General features: G+C 27.6%; 1 protein-coding gene across 3 annotated transcripts in view; it reads right to left on the reverse strand.

Moving 5' to 3' along the window:
• LOC129979804 (serine/threonine-protein kinase mig-15-like) overlaps positions 1-23,457 on the reverse strand; it is a 94,600-nt gene extending 71,143 nt beyond the window's left edge. For all 3 annotated transcript variants that reach the window (XM_056090746.1, XM_056090747.1, XM_056090745.1), the window contains exons 1-2: positions 23,120-23,457; positions 16,953-17,018 (exon numbers count right to left, since the gene is read on the reverse strand). In XM_056090746.1, coding sequence (XP_055946721.1) covers positions 16,953-17,018; positions 23,120-23,182 — 129 coding nt within the window. In that variant the 5' untranslated portion in view covers positions 23,183-23,457. The remainder of the gene's footprint in view (positions 1-16,952; positions 17,019-23,119) is intronic.
• Between the last annotated feature and the right edge of the window lie 369 nt (positions 23,458-23,826).

Consider the following 23,826-nt stretch of genomic DNA (forward strand, 5'->3'; position numbering starts at 1 on the left):
GCCTTCAGAGGAGAAGGGGAATGGAGAAATACGGGGAAAAAAATTTCGGGCAAGAATTTTTGCTATTTCTTTACAATTTCATTTAACATTACATGAGAATTACTTAGCACATATCGATCATTGGGATTCATCCCAGGCACTGTAAAACCTTGTCATTCAGTAACATTTTTGAAGACAGAAGCTATCATCGCTTTTGTTCGATTGCACTGAAGCAAATCACTAGATTTAAATATCGTTCAGGAGAAAATGTGTCGTGTTTTTAAAAAGCAGCAAGATGCATCCATATCGAAAACAATATTACAACGAACTGCAACAGTAGATTTTGTAGTAGCAGTAGATTATTTCCCCCACAGAGCCGATCATGAAACCCTGTCGGATGGACTCTTAATATCATTCTTGAAAAGACTATATATGAGCAGGTCCAATCTCTCACCAACATCCAAACATTATACTCAAGCCGAAAGTTATCATAAATAATTTCTAGATACATACAGAATTCTCAGAGGAGTCAGACATTTAACCTGTAATTCGTTATGAAAGCCAAAAGTTTAATAAGAAAGCCAAAAGTTTACACCACGCCTAACCATAGGTGTAAAAAAAAAAAAAAAAAAAAAAAAAAAAAAAAATCTGAAGACATTTAAAAAAAAAAAATCACCGAAGTTAATAATGTTGTTAAAAGTCAATAAACAAGCGTCGTCTTGGGGCAATTAATGACAATTAATATATTTCACATCCTTTCTCTGGACAGAATAACTAACATGTACAAAAAACATCAACATAGGATTGAACGCCGCGGCGCCTGAAAGGTTCGAAGGCGTTGGCTTCATGTAAATGGTTCCATCGATTGTGATTAAGCAAGGACGGAAGTCCGAAAAAAGAGCAATGATAATAATAAAAAAAAACGACAAGCAAATAACAGAAAATTCTAGGCAAGTATCCAACGACATAAATAAAATGATTACGAAACTCTAACTAACGTTTCTTTAAAGTATATAGTTTAATTAAGTTTATATAGTGAAATAGATTATCAAACTTCATTATTAAACGCTGATTCTTCAAATTTACTTTTAATCTATTGTAAAAATATTATTTATTTTTTAGAAAAATCTTGCAAAACCTTTCTTGATGGAGAAAGAGGACAAAAATCGAAGCAACATTTTCCACCATTTTATGTAAATACTATCGAAAATCGTTCGTAGAAAACGATTTTAAATTCTGGCGTGCCGTTTCTTCCTTTTGTGGGGTCGAAGAACTTCTTAACTTTTTTTTAGCTTTAGCAAAGGAGCAAGGTCGGGAGTCTGAAAAAACATTGTTAAAAAGGGAGTTTAATTGGGTGTATGCCCAAAAGCAAGTCTTCCTGTCAGCACCAATAATGTTAGCAATATTGCTCAAATCAGTTCAAGGTTGCAATTCTTAGCCACGAACGAACCGACTCAAAAGGCTGAATCTTAAAATAAGTCCTCACGCACAAAGGAAGGAAAAAAAAAAAAAGAAAGCGTTCCTTTCCTCAACAATCATTGGTTCATTCATCAGAAAGATGTTTAGAAGTACTTTGGCTCCAATAAGCACAAAAGAATACAGATTCTCTAGCAGACGATGAGGGAAGAAAAAAAGAAATGGAGATCTGTGTATCAGATTTATGTATTTTAGATCCAACCCTCATTCATATATCATTTGGAAGACAAAAAGTACCAAGAATTAGAAATCCGTGTCTAAGTGTTATGCATCTTTTAGATTTAAGTCAAATGAAAAAGAAAAAAAAAAAAGTATTAGTTTTAAATTTAAAAATGAAATTCTTTCTAATTTATTAAATACATTTACATGAATGCTGAAATAATTACCATGTATTAGGTTGTTTCGGCTTACTATAAGAAGTATTCAAAGAAATATTTGGATTATGAATAAAACACTGCAAGAATTCTACTTTAAATCATATTAGAATGCCTGAACAACAAATGCTTGAGAGAAAGAGTTCCATTCATAATTATAACTTAATTATTAATACTTGCCCTAGAGCAAGTAAACTTGGCAAGTAACATAATTTGGTGGATGGAAATGTGCATCACGGAGGATTTTTTAAAAAATTTTAGCTAGAATTTTAATGATATAAAAATTAAGAGAATCTAATTTAATTTCTAGACTTTTATTATAACTTCCGGAAATATTACAACACGAAAACATTTTTTTACATTATATTAAAATTCCAAAACTTATCTTTATAATGACACCAAATATCTTTGCTGTATAATTTTTTCTACTTTTAGTAAATTTTCAAGAAATATTTTATGCATATTTTACAATAATATATTTCATTATTGAAGTGAGACTCAAATCATTTTCATTCTACTACTAATATTTCATTCTGGCTTTTTTTTTTTTTTTTTTTTTCCTCTACCAATTGATGAGGATCAAGATATGAATATTCAGTTTTTTTTCTCCGTTAAGTTGGTTTCAATATAAGGCATGCATTCAATAAAATTTTTGAAATTTTTTTGTATTTACAATCAAGGTTTAAAATCAATTAATTAAATTCAGAATTAAATGTTTTTTACATTTAATTCTGACATTTTTTTAAGACACCCATTTTTAAATGCCGCATCTCCTTCCTTGTGATATAACTGGATGCATAAAGATATATACAGAAAATTAAAGAAACGCATTGAGCGTTGAACAGGATGGAATAAGATTACTAAAATAGTACGAGTTAGATGTCTATCCAAATTTGAAGTTCGAAAATATTTTGCTGTTAAAACTAAGTTACATAAAATACTTAATTGAATTTTTATTCAACATTAATTAGGGTGAATCAATTAATCCTATAAGTGACTAGTGTAGAATATATTTACAAACAAAAATTGACAGTATGAGTAGTATGAAAAAAAAAGTCAATGAATTATGAAAGTTATTGCTTTCGGAAACGTCCCTTAACCAAATGCGCACCGTAATATTCAAATATACTTCTTAAACAGATAAATATAATTACTTTTGCTTATTTATTTTTGATAATCCTTGATCGATAACTTGAAGAGACAAATTTTAGTAAAATACTAATCATTCATCATATATTTATGATGAATTTTTAAATTTATCAAATGGTAATAAACACCTTAGCAAATCGCACTAAAATGTTCATCCGCATTCGTGTTGGCAAAAACTAATTTCTAGCCTAACATTCAAAACAAAAGATTCAAGAGCTTTAACCATTCTAAAAATAATACCATGAAATCTTTCGTTATTTTTATATGTGTATGCTTGTGCGGTTTTGAACGAAAACCAAATTACGTAAGTTGATCATTCGATAGTGATTATCATTATCACTTTAAAAACTTGTAATTTAATGCATATTATATCCACCACGAAAGCGGAAAGAAGGGAATAACTGTAAATCTGATAGGTTTCAATCAAGGAAAACAATGGGAAGGCCGAACGAAGAAAGTTCAGTAAATACCACAGCAATTTATGAAAACCAATTAGCTTTTCAAAGAAACAAGAAAACACAATCATAAACAAAACAGAACAAAAAAAAAGAGCAAAATCAATTTTGGAAGATTTCAGATGGTCACCCGATTTTTTTCTCTTCCTGGAGTGTTATAGTATATTCTTAAAAATTATCATTCTAATATATCGCAAACCATAAATAGAAACGTTCTAATCATGAAAAATATTTTTTACCGTGATTTTTAAATGTAGCAATATTATACAGCAATGGCAATTCATAAAAATTCCTGAAAATTAAAAAAATTATCAAGTTTGAATCTAATGTTAATACTACTTGAATAACATTTCTCTATCAAATAAATCGAATTGGCTTTTTGAAAGACCAAAGCCCACACTATTTTTTTCCAATATCCTTCTAAAATAACAGATTCATTAAAATTCCATGGGATTATTATTATCTCTTTTAAACTGACATTCACAAATTAATTAAATTTCCTCTTCATAAATCTCTTTATCTAATAGATTACCAATGTTAATTCCTCTTGCTATTTCTATTAATGATGTGTAAAAGCACATACAATGTGCACATTTATTATACAATTTTATTTGCTCAACATCCGTTTGGGATCAAAAAAATATCAGATCCTACAACATGAATCGCATAGATGATTCGCACATGTGAATGAACCAGAAATATCATCGCTTAGTTCAATGAATCGGGCAATCGTGGTACATTAAATTGTCTAGCGTGCATACGAAAAATAATCTGAAGTTTATAATATCTAGCCGAATCCCATTCATGCATTGCCAAGACCACCAAAACTAAACAAAAAAAAATTAGAAGAGAAATAAAGCAAGCGCTTCTCAATATTTCAACACAATAAAATATTCATTTTTTGAAACAGGGAGAATATAAAAGTACATGACAGTGCAATTTACTGCTGAAAAGGCATTAACTATTCCAAAAAAGGTGAGAACAATATCTAAAACTATACAAGTTACACGAAATCATTTGATAAATGTATGCTTATAGACTGATAATACGTGGATACGTCTAATTTTTCGGATAACCATGACCATAACCAGTAAGGAGGCTGCCGGCTGAAAAGATACTATATCTATAAGACTTGAACATTCTTCGTCCTACCGAAAATCTCGATGATTGTACATAAGAATCAAACTCACTTGCTATTTTTATTCATATCTGAGAGTACTAATTTAATCGATATTTATTAAATGCACGCTAATGAACTCCGCTAGTTCACTTACGCCTAAAATATCCCAAAGATGAATAAAACAAAGAAGACCATTTCCATCATTTATTTCTGTAGACACAGTAAAAGACCTTCAAAACACTCAGAAAGGATTTATCGGTGAGCGTTTTGAAAGTATTATATCCCAGTGAAGGCAACTGATTCCATGGAGAGATAATAAAAGCAGGAACATTGATGTACCACTTACAATAGATAAATGCAACCAGCCGGATCGCGACATTGTAATGCGAGAGCCATCGTAATAAACAATGAAACAAGGATAATAGCAACATCCTTTTTCTACATCATTCAGTAAAGTAGAAGCGCTTCCCTGGATCTTATTCACCCACTTACTCAGAAAATAATTGAACCATGCTGACTGCGTTCAAGGTTCAACACATCGTAGAAGAAAAAAGATCGCCATGCAGGAGAAAATGATGGAAGCACTAATTCGCACTTTCACTTTTCAAACAATGGAAACTATGTCCTACATTATTCCTTTATTTAATTCAAAACAATTCGTTTCGATGTTTGAAAAATGACTATATCCACCAAAGACCTTAGAAATAATCAGAAATGTGGTTGCCTCATTTATTGCAGAATGGATACGTGAAGACTCCGCATATAAGAATAAAAGCTTAAAACTAATTTTATTCCCACAAATTTTTAATTAAATTTCTTCGCTTAAAAGAAAAATCTTGACAGTAGGTTTCTAAATGGTATAACGTGAATGAATTTTCTCATAATGGAAGCACAGGAAAAAAAAGTGAATATCTGAAATGAAATTAGACAAAATTACGAATAAGGAGAAAATTGTTCTTGAATATGAAAAGAATCAAATTTGGCAATTAAGGAAATTCTCAAAATTTATTCAAATATGAAAATGTAATTATGAATATTATAACCTTATCTACAAACTACATAAATGCAAAAAAGCAAAGCAATCGTAAAAAGATTTACAATCATCTACTGTAAATGATGCTCATAATTTGAGACCTTCAGCAGTATGATTGATTATGAAATGTCTCATGTTTTAAGCATAAACTGTATAAATGCATTCTAAGAAACGCTAAGCAAAATTTTATTAATATCTTTTCTTTCGGCATTACAATTATTCTGCTCTTTTCTTCTCCTATGTATTTACATTTTGTGTGTTATCGAGGACAACAAGATCATGCATCCGATGCTGAGAATTTGTAACAAATTCATACGAAGACAATGGAGAATTTTAATGAAATTTCGTTACTTTTTGAATATGTAAAATAAGAAAGCATACAGAATACATATGGCACTTCTGTTGAAAATTTTTATAAAAACATAATTAACACAAAAATATAAAACAAAAGAATTACATTTCCTTTAATTTATTCAATTAAAAAAGCCTTCCTTTGTATTTTATATTACGTATTCCAAAGTTCATTTTATGTATTCTTTGTTCAAATCACTTCATCTCAAAATATGGCACAAAATCCAATCAAAAATTACAAAATAGTTTTTTGATGTTGAATTTTTACTTCACTGCAAGGTGCCAAGTTCTCAAAACGTCCTGAACAATAATTTTAAATTTACATTAAGTATTATAATTCATTAAAATGTCGAAAAAATTATTACTGAAATTTATAATATTCTCTTGTTAATAATCACAATGGAAAATATCTACTTGCTCTAATGCACTATTGAATAACTGTTTCACAGAACAAATTACACTGTTATAATAATATACTATCTGGAATTAATATTCAAACGCATAACTTCTCAAAATTCACTAACTGACTATTTCAATATTTTATGTAATCAATGAAAAAAAAAAACATCCTACAAGAATATTTACAATCCTTTTTGATTGCAAAATAATAGAGGATTATAATTCAACAACTAAAAAACATTCTTTTTTTTAATAAATTGAAACCGATGGAAAATTCAAAATAACTATATTATTATTCCAAGTTCCTTGAGCGACAGAGTGCATCCACCTTGAGTCGACATCAGAGTTGCAAATTTTTGCCAAGGAAAAGGAGAAAAAAAATGATGGCAAAGTGACAGGTTTCCTGTATCATTGTATAGTCGTTCCACATAACTAAAAGCAATTTCCCCAACTGAAGTCGTAAATCACAAACTCATAAACGCATGCAAGATCCCAATTGTTCTGCAAAACCATCAGGTTTGACAATGCCTAATGCACAGCGTTTTAGAAACCATTACTTTATGGGCCTGGGACAGTGCAATCAAACCAATAGAAAAATGTAACTAGTGGGGTGTTTTTTTTTCCCCTCTCTTTCATGCTGTGGCTCAGTAGACAGTTCGAGGTCATATTTCTCAAAAAGACTGATTTTTCTCCTCTTTTGGACTGGCATGAACATGTGCAAACTGCTCATGACAATTCATGTGAGGAAAAAAGGGCTGCAAAAATATATATAATCTTTCGACTGAAACATTATAAAAGGTCGACCACACCTATGGAAAACGAACAGGTTTTCGGGAAGATCGAAGCGCCAAGCGACCCATAAATCATAACCAAGTATTTCCGGCAGTCCAACACTAAATTGCATTGACGCCAGGTTGACGAACAAGCCAAGGTTATTTTTTTTTTTAATGTTTACGTATATTAAATGGGTTGTGGTTTGATATAAACTTAAGAAGGCCACCTTTTGCTTATACTTTCCAATATCAAATTCAATAGACGAAATATGAATACAATACTTAATTTAACTTGTTTATTTTATATTTAAAACTTTACAAGCAACTTTCACTGGAAACACGTTTGTAAACAGAAATAAGTTCAATGCAAATTTCGTATAGAATAATAAGTACTTGAAACGGAGGCGGGAATTCAACAAAAATGGAAGCTCTCTTTCTATTAAAAGAAATACCATGGTTATCTTTCAAAACAAACTAGCTAAATCTGTTGTGAACACATCTTTTATAGTAGTACAAACATCTATTTAACTATGATGATATTATTTTTTTTTACAACCTTTAAATAAAGGATGTAAAAACATCTGTCATTTCAAACACTTTTCCATCCTATGAAGAGATTAAAGAGAAACATTCTTAAAATACGAGATAAATAAACATAAATTGTAGACTTGGTAGAAATTTTTAAATCAATCACAGATACTGTTTAAGGCAGATGCCAATATTAAAGTAGTGTGGAATGCAACTTGTCCAACCAATTCAGCCTATTTTAGAATTAAGACATGATTATAAAATGATAGATGAATCTTCCTTCGAAATTAATTAAAGATGTCCGTCTTCCTTAAATATATTGATACTATAAATACTGCATATTCAATTTGATTGACTTTTTTTAAATGTCAGTTAAATGATATACAATTAACATTAAGCATGAACCATAAGATTTTATTTAAAATTGCAGGAAAAACGTGCAGACTCCAAGTATAAAAAAATTTTACACGAATTATTAAATTTCTATCGTTTTGTCATGTATTTTAATGTATTTATTTGTCATAAACATATGCAATCCATTTATAATCCAATAACAATCTATCGTTTGGTAATATATTTTAATGTATTTATTTGTCATTTACATATGCGATCCATTTACAATCCAATAACAAAACCCGAAGAAAAAATAAAATTTCCCACCCCCTCCGTTTTTTTTTTTTTTTTTTTTTTTTTACCAATATAAATGATTTCCATCAGTACAGGAGAATTCAATCGAACTCATACACTATAAAACAAACAGAATTTGAAATGTTGAAAATAGTTCTATTTGATCAAAATCAAATGATACATATTTTCAATTCCATCCACAGTATGAGGTGTCATCTTTACCAGTATTTCAATAACTCATTCAGCCATAATCGTTCATGACGATAAAAACTGCTTTCAACGGCGAATCTTCGAAAATGTAACAAGAATTTTTGAAACAATTTTAAATGGTCCTCGAATATCTTCCCATTTAAAAGCTACCTTCGCCAAATGCCTAGTCGCATTACCCTCATTTTACTGAAAACGAAAAAGAGAAAAAAAAAAAAATGAAAATAGAAAGTGAAATTTAGTTTTACAATTGTTACCCAAGAGAAGATAATTGTTACCTGAAGAGATAATGAGAAATGATTTCGATTTCCATATAAAACCGCTTACTTATCAAACAGCAAAATGCGCAGCTTAAGATAAGCACGCCACCACTGCGCATTAGTTTATTATTTCGAGAATGCTGACTGTCCGATTACAAAAAGGTCGCCTGCGTGATTCAAGACAAGATTAGACTCGAGATAACACAACAAGTACGACATCCTGATAAAAGAATACATGGAATGCGAAAAATATCAAATTCTGCGGATTAACAGAGCTCAGCAGATGTAAGGTTTCACATTAAAGCACACCCACATGGCATTAGTTGATTCTTGATGTCACCGAGTATCCACTGAATTTTTCTTGGCACTAAGCTTATTACAGAATAATCCGGGTGAACAGAATATAAATGCAAAGGAATAAAAATTAGATTAATATTAAAAAAACAACGCACAAATACTTCCTTCCTAAAGAAGCAAAGGTAGTCTTAAACTAATGGAAAGTTCACTCCTTAACTTTCTCTCATATAAACACCATATAACGTATTTTGTGCCTCACAATAAAGCAAGAATATCAAGTATGGAATATTTATATCTTTCTTTCATATTATTTCCAAAATCTGATACAGGTCTACAGTTGCTCCAAAATTTTGATGCAGATATACAGTTTTGATTTTTTTTTTAAATGATAGCATTATTTTATTTTTTTTAAGAGATTGCGTTTTCGAATTCTCTAGTTCAAACACTCGTAATTATAGAGATTGATAAACAATCAACACTTTAAGAGATTAATTAAAGCTTTCATCTATGAACTTTTATGCAAAATTTTATCCATCAAGCTATTTACATTTTTCAATTATCGATTACAGACTCAGTTGCTACATGGATATACATAACCCTATTCATTAATGTATCCCATCCAAATTTGAAAGAAATTTGCAATTTTGGTATAAAGGACACATTATTCATGATTGTCGGTCATTACGTTTTAATTATTATTATTGTTGTTCTTGGATCGATAGAGAGGCATAACTCCAAAAGTGGGTTTCTAGGGAAACGTAGAGATTCATTAACATGCACAGAGTCGATTTTTTTTTTCATGATTATAATTTTTTTTCTTTTCTTTTCATATATTTCATATAAAAGAAAGCAAAAAAAAAAAGTCGGTAAGAATAAGTAGGTGAATCTGAATATGCATGTAACAAAACAGTCTTGAAGGGCCATAGTTACTTTAAGACAAGCAATAAATAAATAAATACAAAACTGATAAGATATTCATCATTCCAATTGCGGAAAAAGTACTTTCTATTTGATTCTTGGTATAAACAATGTATAGCGAAGTAGTTGTTTCAAGTACTCTTAATTTGAAATTCATTACAAATTTATGAAAAATAACCTAAAATTTTACAATTACTGTCTCTTCCGAATCCTATTATAAATATGAAGCCTTAGTTTTAATTTCATTTTGAACCCCATTTTCTCCAATAGATATCAAAAGGAGTTTCAAAATTTACTAGTATTACAAAAGCAACATTTAATAAGGGTACTAAAATAATAGAAAACCCTATAATAGATGCAATTAACTGTATCAGGAACAAATGATGTAAAAAGTTAATGTTAGATATTGCTAACGTTACCTAGAATCTGAATAAAAATGCATTTGCGGAAAACTTTTGTAAGGTAATGTCATTTTTCCGAATGTTTCTGTATATACGTTACCTCATTATTGTGCTCAAACAAGTAATAAAGAGATAGGGGAAGGCGATGGTGGTCTGAAGTGACTTGTAACATGAGAGATCGTGCGAGGATCGAATATAATTTTCAAATTCATTTGCTTATTTCTAATTTCAATCTATTTGTTATTATTCGAAAAGAAGACAAACACATCGATGAATCGATAGTATATAAAAATTTAAATAACAAAATCAGCTTTAATGATTATGATACCTAATTTTTATCGTATGTATATGCAGAGAGCATTTTCGAAATAAATGAGCTCACTAGAAACTGTAGAAATAATTCAACTTGTCCCAAACTTTATTCCAAAGGTAGAGGACAATAATGCATCACTTTACAATTTCTTCATTCCATAAGTGCCGTTTAACTATAGATATCATTTTTCATTTATATTTGTAAAAAGTAATAAAATACTTTCGATCTAAATTTTAAAATTACTGAAATGCGTTGATTATAATAATGTCTTGAACAAATTGCGTGCCACGGTCATGTAAGTAATATTTTCCAGAAGATCATGATTTTTTTTTTCCTTGTAACTTGTATTTATGTGACAAATATCTTCAATGGTATATGATTTGGTTTGATTGTTTTAGTTTTATCAGTTGTTAGCTTATTTTGAAGTCGCTCGTATAAAAACGACGTAGCGCTTAATTATTTCAATATTTTAAATCTGAGAAAAGCACATTTAGAAGGCATTTCCCTACAGGTCCTAACATCAGACGTCCATGTCACTTACTACAATGCGACTTGGCTATGAAGATGAAAATTTCCGTAGCACACATGTGTATGACAAGATCCTTTAGGAAATGTTACCGTCGCTCATATATGGCTTGGTAGTTACGTCTCGGGCTTTCGAACGGAAGAGTTCCAGGTTCGAAATTCGATTCCATCATACAACTGTAAGGTAATTCCATAACCGCCCCACTAGGTCCGGTGGTCCTCCTTCGCGATCAAATGTACTCAAGCTGATATAGCGGAGGAGGGTAGTTCAGGTGTCGTTTTACAGATTAAATTTACGAGGTCTGTCCCAATATAGTCCTAGTATTGCTTCAAAATGGGATATAAATATAACTAAACTAAATTAAACATCACCAATTACAAATAGTAGAATGAAGCCTACAATTTTAAAATAGTTGTTTAATAATATAGTTCTTGAATTCTGTAATCTAGAAATAAATCTGTCTCATAAAAAATATCAGAAACTACTGCTAAATAGTAGAATGAATCCTACAATTTTAAAGTAGTTGCTTAATAATATACTTCTTGAATTCTGTAATCTAGAAATAAATCTGTCTCATCAAAAATATCAGACATAATTCTGAGAGCACAGAGTATATACCCACTCCCTCTCCAAAAGTTTTCTCTCATAGTCTGAGCGTTTTGTGTATCATAGTTTAGTGAAGAAATATGAGTATGCATTTTGAAAAAAATTTGTCAACTTACTGAAACCAAAATTTGACACAAATATAATCACAATAATAAAAATTTCGAGGTATTGACATAACCAAGTCATAATTTTTGTATTGTATTATTGCTATAATGAAATAGATTTTTTTTTTCAATTTTGATAAATCGTAATATTAATGTTTCCATTTATTTTTGGTAAATTATTACGCTTTGGTAATAATGATTTTATAATTTTTAAAAATTTCGTTTATTTGACAGAACAATAATTCGTAATCTACATAATTGACATCTTCATCAAATCTTTAAAAAATAACAAATTTGGACGTAAACATGAAAGGGGAATACGAATTTCCTGCGAATGGATTTCTATTAGAATTAGACAAATTTACAAATATGGTATAAAGACCATACCAAATTCCATCCGTTTAACTCATTTTTTTTAATACAATTACAAAAATGTGCTTTTCGAACTCAAAGAGGTCTGTTACGTGGATTGCTAAAATCTCGAGGTCGAATTTTTTTGACGATTGCAAAACTTGCGCTCTAAATATTCCGCATAAAAAAAAAGTGTGTAAAAGAAACAGCTATCAAATTTAACTGTTGCTAGTACATATATTAAAGATGAAAAATTGTATTAACTTACATTGATAATTTTACTAAGAATCTGAATAACATTAATGATAGATGCAAAAGTTTTAAATGCGATCTGCCAAAAAGAGATAAACCTGAAAAGATACTAGGTTACGAAAACTATACCATAGGAAATAGCAATTAAACCTTAAGAATTAAGAACACAATAGACAATGGCAAAACTAAATACTCAAATAAAACAAAAATAACGACCATACTAGCGAATCCATGTTGAAAATCAAATATTTACATGTCCTAATCTATACCATAAAGAATTATAAAAACCATTTAAGAAATTTAAAGTAGGCCAGTTTCAGATCTCAAACAAAAGCAACGCCTCAACGATTGCACTGCACTGTTAGAAATTTATTCCATCAAGTACGGGAACAAATTAAAAAATGAAATCCCAGCCTATCCTTTTCATTTTCAAATATTAAAGAGGAGCAGAAAGAAACGAAACGCATTTAGATTTGGACGTTACTTTAGAACCTTTTTAGATTTGGTAGAAGGGGAATGCACGTGTGCGTATAAACAGGGACATTTCCAACTACGTAGGGGGGGGAGGGACAATCCAGATGGGAACACACTTCAGAATGACTCATTCACTGCAGGAGAACACGATGTGCGCTACTCCACCACTTTCATTGTTTGAGGATAATCAGTACCAATAAAAAAAATGCATCAGCTGTTTCCTGAACGATATTACATAACTTTTTTTTTTCTTAACAGTGTAGCATTGTTTTGCTTTCAATCACTTAGAACAGAAAGGATTAATTACGAAAGATTCTATATACTATTTAATAATAACTTAAGTGGCTCTTCTATTAGAAACCAAAGCTTATCTATAATGTAACATATTAAGGATAAATTTTAATCACATATAATACTTTAAATTTCAACTGAATTGCACCCTTGCAGTTATCTGTTCCATCAAGAAATCTGACAGAATAAGTTTAAATGGTACTTAGTTTATGACAAAAAGAAATTAATATGAAAAACAAATTTGATGATAAAATAAAAAGAATCTAGATGAAAAGTTAATATGTCTGCTTAATTAAATGCAATATTTCTTTTATTTCGACAATATATTGATAAATTTTAATTAAGGCATCCAAAATATTTTATTAAAGAACGATACTAAAGAAAAAAAAATTATTTTCTCTTGTAATTAAAGTTTAGAATAATTGGTCGCTTTAAAATTGACAATCGTTTAATAAAGAGATATAAATTCACTGACAGCAGATATATAAGGCAGGGACGGAGAGGGAACATTACTCATAAACACAAACAATAAACGCAATTAAAAACATTACATATTTCACTCCATAAATCTATTCTTTATCAAAGTTAAAATATCCCAAGAAACAGCGTCAATGTTCAATAAAAATTTTCTTTTTGGAATAATCTTGGCAAGGGTTTCAAGGTCTTAGCAATAAGATTCTCAATAGCATAAGATTGATGGAATTTAATGAGACGAAGGAACAACAGAAAAAAATATCATCCAAATTTAATATTAAAAAAAATTTATCTTTCAAAATGAACAAAAACGGCAATTTAATTTCTCTTCTAGAAAGGAAGTTCATTGCTTCCTTCTTTACAGTTAACTATCAGATACTGGCAACTCGCCAGATTCGAACAGAAATGGCAATACTATTGTTCAACATTTTCATAACAAAGGCGACGGCTAAAGCTGGGGATTTTGAAAGCCACATATGACGAAATCAAATTTACTAAGCAGGATATTTTGAGGAAAACATTACTTTGTATTATTACATTCATAATCAACTTCCAATAAAGGTTAATGACCGATAAGGAGAGTATACGAATATTTAATGAATTTATCAGTATGTAATTTTTAATAACAGAGTATCGTAAAAGAAATGAGGATGTTAAGAGAACAAAGATACGTGGCTACATATATAGGAATAATGATATCAGCTCCCTTCAAAGGTCAAATAGATTATTTGCAGTTTATTTCTCTTCGCCTTCTGAAAACAGAAACAAAAGCGACGAATTTCTAAACCAAATTCAATTAAACTGTTTCCATTCATCAATCAAAATTCTAACATATTATTATTCATTTTACTTTTTGTTCTGTTTTAAGGTTTTTACAGAGTTTTTCTCATTTCTATTGGGGGAAAAAAAAATATTAATATTAAAGGGGAAAAAATTTCTTTGCGACAATGTTTCTACTAATAAACTAAGCCTTAAAAAAGCTATGGACAAAGTAGTGCAGCATGCCAGTACTGATTAAATTTATCTTTGAAGAAGGGGGGAGGGTTCTTTCACTAGTGCATAGGAAAGTGTAAAACTAATATTCCATTTTTTTTTTTTTTTAATAGAAAGACCAAAAATTTCCATAAATTTCTCACTGAGACTTTGAAAAAAAATATTTCAAATCATACAAAGAAACTATCCAACAAAGAATACTTCTGGTGTGAAGAACACAGTCCTGTCCCTCTGTACAAATTATACTTCCTGTGGTAAAATAAACTGAAGTCCATTTAAAAAGTTTCATCCTTTCAGACATGAATTTGCCAAAATTATGGTTTTATATATATATATATATATATATATATATTTAAAAAAAACTTTATTACTTAGCTGACATTATGCAAGAAAACCCAAATATAGGATGTCAAGAATCAAAATTTAAAAATAAATAAATAAAAATAAGTAGATTTTTGATATTCCTCATAAAATATTCTTGTCCCTCACAAGAAAATCAATATCTCAATGAGAATTTGACAATTTCAGTCTCAAGTCACTTTCTACATTTATGTATGTTTCTGTACTTTTGATTTAAAAAAAAAAAAAAAAAAAACTAAAGAAAGCACATACACACAGATAAATAGTCAAAAACCAATTAAATCTTTCTCAACAATTTTTGAAATTGCTGGATACTATTGAAAACATATATGCAGAATGGGATCAATGATGTTCTAAAAGACGATTTTAGAGTATGCCCACTATATAATTCAATTAATGAGATCGTTTTCATCTGATGGTACTTTCTTTAAGTAAGCTTTTTTCAAAAAAAAAAAAAATCTGGTTTATATTCTAAGGTAGCATTAAAATATGACAAGGCCAACCACATTAATAGGCTATCCACAACCTGCAAATGGGAAGCAGCCCTTAGTTGGGAATCATGCATTATCCTATCGACTCTGCATTCATATAAATGAAAACACAAATAGGTCTATATTTTTAATAAAAGAAAAATGTATTCCCTTTACATATTTATTGTTGCAGTTTTATTAATGCAGAATAATTTGTCAAAATTAAAAATTCAATCAAAATTTCAGATAATTTTATTCAAGTAATCTTTTGTTTTCATACAAAATAAAGTCTGCAACATAACTCCTTTCATTGCTTCAAAAGCATAAGCATCTTCTAAACAATACTAATTACCAATCTTAAGTTTTATAATTCCTATTTAAAAAATTCTGGATTAAAAGATTAACTAGATAAACATTGTAATTTAAATCAACATGCTGATTATTTTTGAGATTTCATAGTTTACAATCATGGTTCTCCAACTATCCATATTGCAGCAGTAGCAAGATATATTAAACAAAGATGTACTGATATTTTTAATGTTTACTAATGACATTTTTAGTATTTACCCGAGTATAAAGGATATGTTTTTATATTTCTTATTAAAGATTTTAAAGCAGTGAGATAATTATTTTTATTTAAAATTAAGAATGATTTCTAATTTTTTAATTTAAAACATTTATTTCGAATGATGGGCAGCATTAATCAGAAAATTTTGTTGGAAGCAAACAACGATCAAAATATAAAACATACTAAATGGCAAGAGATACCAAAACACTCTGGTCAAAGTGATGGAAAATTTATCACAACCAGTCCAATACTGTATATAAGAGATATTATGCATATAACAGATTTTGAAAGAATCAAATTTCAAATCAATTTTTGTTCCCACAGTAAAGAAATTATCAACAAGTCATATCTTACCTTTGGCATTCAAGCGAATGGATAACAGAGTAACATAGTTTGTAAATATGCACAGTTATGAAAAGAAATTTTTTAAACAGTGCCTCTTACCATAACACCTCTGTATTATTTATTTTAATAACATAAAATTTCATTTTTACAGAATCTGAACTTACTAGAAAATGTTTCATTTAAATAATGATTTTAAAAAGTCAGACAAAATGTGAAATCAGAAATTTATCAAATTTAATTAAGTATATGTCAGGTATCAAAAACATAAGACTTTTATGAAAATTTTATAACTCATTTACATGAATTTGAAAAAAAATATCACTTCTCAAGTTTATATATATTAAATAATATTTTTATTCATGAGATTTTCCAAAATTAATATGTAAAGATTTTTAATGGTGCAATCTTTTAAAGCAAAAGCAACAACAAATTCTTCAAAATTTCAAAAAAATTATATTTTTAAACTTTAATTACTGACCTTGTAGACTTGGCCATAAGTTCCATTGCCTACAACTTCTATAAGCTCAAATATACCAGCAGGATCCTAAAAAAGCAAAACAAATATTATAAATTTTTTTAAAGCACTAATGTTTGACATCAATATGTTCTACATCAAAAAGACCTGTTTTGAGGAATACAGTATAAGCGATACCTAAGTTTATTCAAGATAGCATGCTAGCAAGCAGTCATATCATCAGATAAATATAGATTCAACTTTATTATAAAAATCTGAGGTAATATCTTATAACTGTTACAAATTTCATCAAAATTTATTACAATAAAATCATATTTACTTTTCACTGACAAAGTTATAATGAAATCAGCTAACAAAAATAGAAGTAATAATGTAACCGTCTAAATCTGCAGTATTCATCAATAGGAAACAGTATTTTATATTATTAAGATTATACTGGTTTTTCTAATGAAAATATTTCAAAAAATATATATTTCTAATGCAAAGTCAAAACATGAAGTTGTTAAGTAAAAACAATCATAAAAAGTAATAGGACATCAAAATTTAATATCCAAAACTCTAATAATAATTTACAAATTCTAATTTATTAAAATAACCATATCAAATTTTGTTATATAAATTAAATTAACTAATTCTAATTTTTTAACATTACAAGTATATAAAGATTTTTTTATTTTTTTTGCAAAGTTGGAAATTTAAAATGTTTTACTGTTAATAAAATAATAAAATACCAGTAAAAAAACTAATTTCAATTTAAATTCAACTAGCATCATATTTTGAGATTGTACATTGCTATTTTGCAATGCATTTTATAAATTTAAACCAAGGTCAGATCCAAATCCAAACATTCATATCACATGAATAAGAGTATTTTTCATTTAAAGCAGCAGATTTAATAAATATCTATCCCACATATGCAGCAGATCCTCAACGGAATCTGAATAGCTGCAAGTCAATATCAAATCACAGAGATCTGATCTAAATTTGATTTCTAATAGCATAATCATTTTGTAAAAATCACAATATTTTTTGTTACTAATAAATAATTTGTAACCATTGTTAATTAATATTATAAATTATAAAATAGATATTAATCACAAAATATTGCCATGTATTTTTGTTTGTCTGCTGTTTGCTTGATCTACAACTACATTTACGAATGAATGTATTTTAATTGCTATCAGTTTAATTACAACGAAACTATATTTTTTTCTTCTTTTTTCACTTTTCTTCTTTCTGGCTTATTAACTTCTTTAAAAAAAAGTTATTATAGAAACACTCTGAAAGTTAAAAAATAGGCACAAGAACTGCATTAAATAGATCTTTTCAGATGTCTGGCTACTGAATATTTTTTGTTCATTGCTAAAATCGACAACTTGTTAAATGAAAGTATAAATGAAAAAGCTACTGTTAAACTAAATAAAAAATATAATCATTTTATAATTTTTATACAATTACAAAAATAGTCACCAAAAACTGCATTAAGAAAACTCATAATAGAATTCAAGCTTTAAAAAAAAAATCCTCATTTAACTAATAGTCCAGTTTCCACCAAAAGAATTGGATATTTTCAAAATTTCGTTCAAAGAATTCTTCAACAAATGTAAAATCAATAACTCCTCAAAATTCTTTAGAACTCTCCCCATCTTCCTCCCTCTCCCCATAAAAAAAAAATTACACATTCAGGATTGCTTATTGAAATTCTAAATAATTGAAATAAATACTATGTCAGCAATACACCCATTACCAAATTACAGACAAGCAAGATAAAGTAGTAGACAAAATTAAGTAGCAATCCATATTTTATTGTAAATTCCAAATACTCTTAACTTTTTCTATAAATTTCATAAATGTTTCTTTAAAATATTTATAGTTCCATTTCCCTTCTAAAAATTTCTTTTAATTATGAAAACTGATATTAAAATTTGTTAACTTTTTTTTTTATTATTATTATGCTGTAATTTTTAAATAATATTGATTGCAATATAAAATCAGGCTACAATAATGACACAGAGATTTAACTCTAAACTCTACAGTGACTTTCTCTATTCTATTCAAACCAAAAATGTATATAAAGAAAGACTAAAATATCAATGAAATTTTTCCAAATGTTTATTTCTTTAGAAATTAAACAGAAGAGAACCAGTCCAGAGAACAGAATTATCAACAGAAACATAATCTGATTCACAAAATCATCAAATCTGAAGATATATTAGCTAATCTCAATTTTCAGCCTAATATTTTATACGAACATTGAAAGCAAAATTTTTAAAGCAACATGCCTTTTGTGCATCTCATGAATATTTTAGTTGCTTTAAATAACTAGAAAAAAATTTTATGCTGCAAATATTCTGTGGATAAAACTTTACAATCATAATAAATTAATATTTTTAAAAACCTAAAGTTAATTATTAGACAGAATAAAAAAATTAATGCTAAAAAGATATATTAATTCAACAATATTATATATATTATATAGGAATAGTTAAATTTTTAAAAAGAACTATTTTGAAATACCCACAAATAAAATATTATATTTTTGAACTTTTTAATTTATACAATACATTGTACAAAACAAAATAATTTACATAAATATTATCTATAAGTATGACAAGATTTCCAATACAGTAAAAATCTCAAAAAAATTGAAAATAATTATGATTTAAATTTTATTGATTATCATTTTTATCTATGTACTAATAGGTAAGAAAGCAATAATTTATGTAAAAATAAAACTACGCATTTTTACAGAAAAAAATTATTTAGTCACTAATCAACATAACTGCAAGAAACAACAAAAAAATGTTATGATTTCAAATTAAAGTAAATGAAATCTTAAAACTTATATAAATTATAAAAGGATTATACATAAATATCTGAGATTATTTAATGATTTTATAATAGCTAAACCTTTACAAGGATAAATTGAAAAATGTACACAAAATTACTATAAAACAAAAATTAGAAACTTCAGAATCTTGAAAATCAAATCTGATATTTTCTTAGCACTGGACTGAACAAAAAAAAAATCTGAATTTGTCCAAAATACTCTCTTAGATATTAAATTAAATATCCTGGATTGTCCTTTTTTACTTCAGGAAATGTTTCATATTAAAGAGAAAATAAAATGGATCAGAATAACAATATAATCCATGTAGAAAAAACACACTGAAAAAAGATTAAAAAAAAAAAATAAGGCAGAATTGATTACTTTTCTTTGATATTCCTGCTTTTTCTATTTTTAAAATTTTTATTACCTATTTTTCTATATCTATATTTAATTAGTTATTTAAATTTTCATACAATTTTTATCAGATTTTGTCTATTACCCTAGTATTTCAAGTTTACATTCCTAAAATACAGAAAATCTCATGACATGAATAAAATAAAAATAAGAATAAGAAAAGAAATAAATGTTTTATTTAACCAAAAGGAATTGAAAATTAAATAAATCTAAACTATAAAGTAAATTATTATCATGAAGTTCAAATTTATTGACCATATAAAAAAGTGTTAGTGCTTTAGACTATATTTTCATTATGTATATTAAGATAATGCTTTAATAAGGAGGAATTACAAATTTATAAAAAAATCTGCCTTTTTACTCACAAAAAAAAATGTGCTTTTTGGTAAGATTTACTAGGAAAATAATTTATTTTCAATAACTTTTTGAGATATTTTGCAACAAAAAAAATGCAGTTAATATTATAACATGTTTTTGCCAATATGTAGCTACATTTGTATATTAAATTATTCTTATTAAAATAATGTCAATATAAAAAGATTCTTGTTAATCTTTGTTAAAAACTGAAATATTGTACCTCCCTTAATAGCCCAAAGATATAAGGGGGGGGACATGAAATTTACAATATTAAGCTATTACTGTACTGGTATTCAGTATGATCTACATACAAATCTATACTATTTAAATAATACACACATAAAATTTCCTTTTCTGATACCTTACAAAAATTAAATATCTTATTTGCAGCAAAAAATTAATTAAAACCAGGCTTCCATTTTATATCCAAATTAACATTTCATTCACATTCATAATATTACAATGGCTTAAAAAAATATAAAAAATTTTACCAACTGTGTGATGTATAATAAACAATAGCACATTTCATCTATATAAACACCTAACAGGAATGTGTTAATTTTATACAAGTTGGACTGCCTTTCTTATGTGAATCTAAACTAGTTGATGAACAAGAATTCAACATAATAAAAGATATTTCTTTCTCTCATTAAAGTCACTATTTTCTAATCAAAGTTTCCATGCAACTTCATTTTGATCAAAATAATATCAAAAAATAAAAAAGTTTAAAAATAATTCAGAGTGGTAAAATTTTTGATTTTATATTATATATATAATCTTTTTTTGCAACTATTTTTTTTTAACTTCTGAAAAATACTTAATTTGTAATTAACATAAATGCAAATGAAAGTTAAATCATACTTTATTTAACAAGGTATTTTCTTAACAATTTGGCATTAGTACTATTTATGATAATTAATTTTTTAAGTTATTTGCATTAAAATTTTTTAAAGACATTATACTAAAAAAAATACCATTCCTATAATAAAATGTTTTATCAGTAGATATTACAGGCTAAAAAATTTTTAGAATTATTATTTAATTATTATTTGCCACTTCAAATTTTTAAAACAATATAATATAATGTAATATTTTATTTTAATAGAGCGTCGGAGAAAAAAGTTTTAACTAAAAAAAAATTATTCATTGTTTTTTCTATGTAAATGACAGACTAAACAATTAAGATTTAAACATCTAAAAAAAATCACATCTACATTTTACATATATAATGTGCAATATTTGTTTATTTTTTCAAAATACTTTCAATAATAAATTATTATTCACATCATAAGAAAATTATTTATCACATAAAATTTGAGAGCTCAGTTAATTTTACTATTTTATTTTAAATATTCTCTTAATATTACAGGAATACAAACAATTAAGAGAAAAATTTAGAAGTTGATCTTTTAAGAATGAAATATGAACTACTGTATCCATATATACATTTTTAAGATTGAAATATGTTATTTTGATATTTCACATTAGACTGATTTCCATAGTTTGTTCTTTGACGCAAAATTAAATAACAAAGAAATTTCAGGGCATGACTAATTTGGAAAAGATGCTTATGGGGAAAAATAGAAAAGATAATTTATTTGTCAAATTTATTTTTTTATTTTACTTGAACAAATAATAGCAAGAATTTCTAAATGCTTGAAACCAAACTCAATAAATTTGAAATAGATAAGTAATTTGAACCAAATCGCATCCAATACTGATAAATATTAAACTTTTATTATACAAAATGCAATCGAAATATATAATATGAAAATTCTGATTATTAATGAATTTCTTTAATTTGAACAAGAAACATAATCGAACTTATAGTGTCATTTGATAGTTTTTAATTTTTTTCCCAAATTTTTCTCCACAGATGGCAATTAAAAATTAGTTAAATTCAAATCTAAGAACACTAAAATTTTGAAAACTACTATATTGCTTCAATTTATTAAATGGTTAACTTTTAAATCGTTATAGATTAAGAATCACCTTCTGTAAAATGAAACTTTGTATTTTGGTCCTTGAAAAAATTTTCGATTAAAAGCATTGAGAACAATAAAAGTGTCTGTTTCGAAGATTATCCATTAAGAAATCTTCGAAACATTTTTTCGTACAATCGTTATTTATATCCCGAAATTGATAATTTAAACGATGTTTTTTGTCAATTCAGAATATCTAGCAAAGAAAAATACTGTAAATCGAATAAAATACCAATTGAAGGGATTGGGATGACGTCTAAAAGAAGAACATAAACAATAAAAACAATATACACAGGCCAATTTTTTCTAATAGTACGTTTTCGTTACCTAACATTGTGATAGCTAAGATAAAAATTATACTTTCAGAATCGCCAATACAATTACTTTTTAGACAATGATTTTTAAAGAAAAAACAGATAATAAAGCAGAGACGGCTGCATGCGGTCAATTTAAAGTGAAGTAGACGACGAATGAATGGGAAACAGGGTTGGGTACCGGTAAATACAATGATCGAATAAGTAAATTTTTAGATCCATGTCACTTTTATTCTATCTAGTAATGATATTATTAATCTGATGAAATCTTACCTTCAAACTATTTAAATCGATGTCGTCCAAACTACAGTTGACACTCGGCTGAGTAAGCGCCATGATGTCTACAATATCCTCGTTCCACGTAGGGAAACGCGTCACTTTCTATGGAAAACCATGCAGCCAAAGATAAAAACTGAAATTAATATTCTTTAATCCACACAAATTTTTGTATCCATGCGAAAGGAAGATAAACACCGACAGAAGCTTATGTAATCCATAGGTTTTAAGGATGAACGCATCAACACTTTCTTACATCCCTTGGATCTCACACACAGTTGCTCACTTTCATCAGCACACTCATACAACTTCGCAATAACTACACAAATACAGGCGACATAGAGGTTGAAAAACCTCCGCCTCTGCTGTGGCTTTAGTCTTTTCCACTAAATTTTGTCAGGCAATCGTTGGCGCCATCTAGTAATAACATACAAAGCTACATATATTTTATATTAATTTAATCTTCTTTGTTTAATTTTGTTATTCAAATGGTAAATCAAATGAATTTTTTTCTAAAAACAAATGAAATGAAAATTTTATTACAATTTTTGGGATAAAGAGTGCTATTGATGGATAAAGTATAAGAGAAAATAAGAAAAAGGCTGAAATGTTTCCATTTTTCATGCAGTTATTTAGAACCGCGCTTCAAAATATTAAATTTGTTGTTATTATTTTAGAATGACCAAATCATTCACATTATGTAA

The sequence above is a fragment of the Argiope bruennichi genome, chromosome 1, assembly GCF_947563725.1.
Source record: "Argiope bruennichi chromosome 1, qqArgBrue1.1, whole genome shotgun sequence".
Classification (NCBI taxonomy): domain Eukaryota; kingdom Metazoa; phylum Arthropoda; class Arachnida; order Araneae; family Araneidae; genus Argiope; species Argiope bruennichi.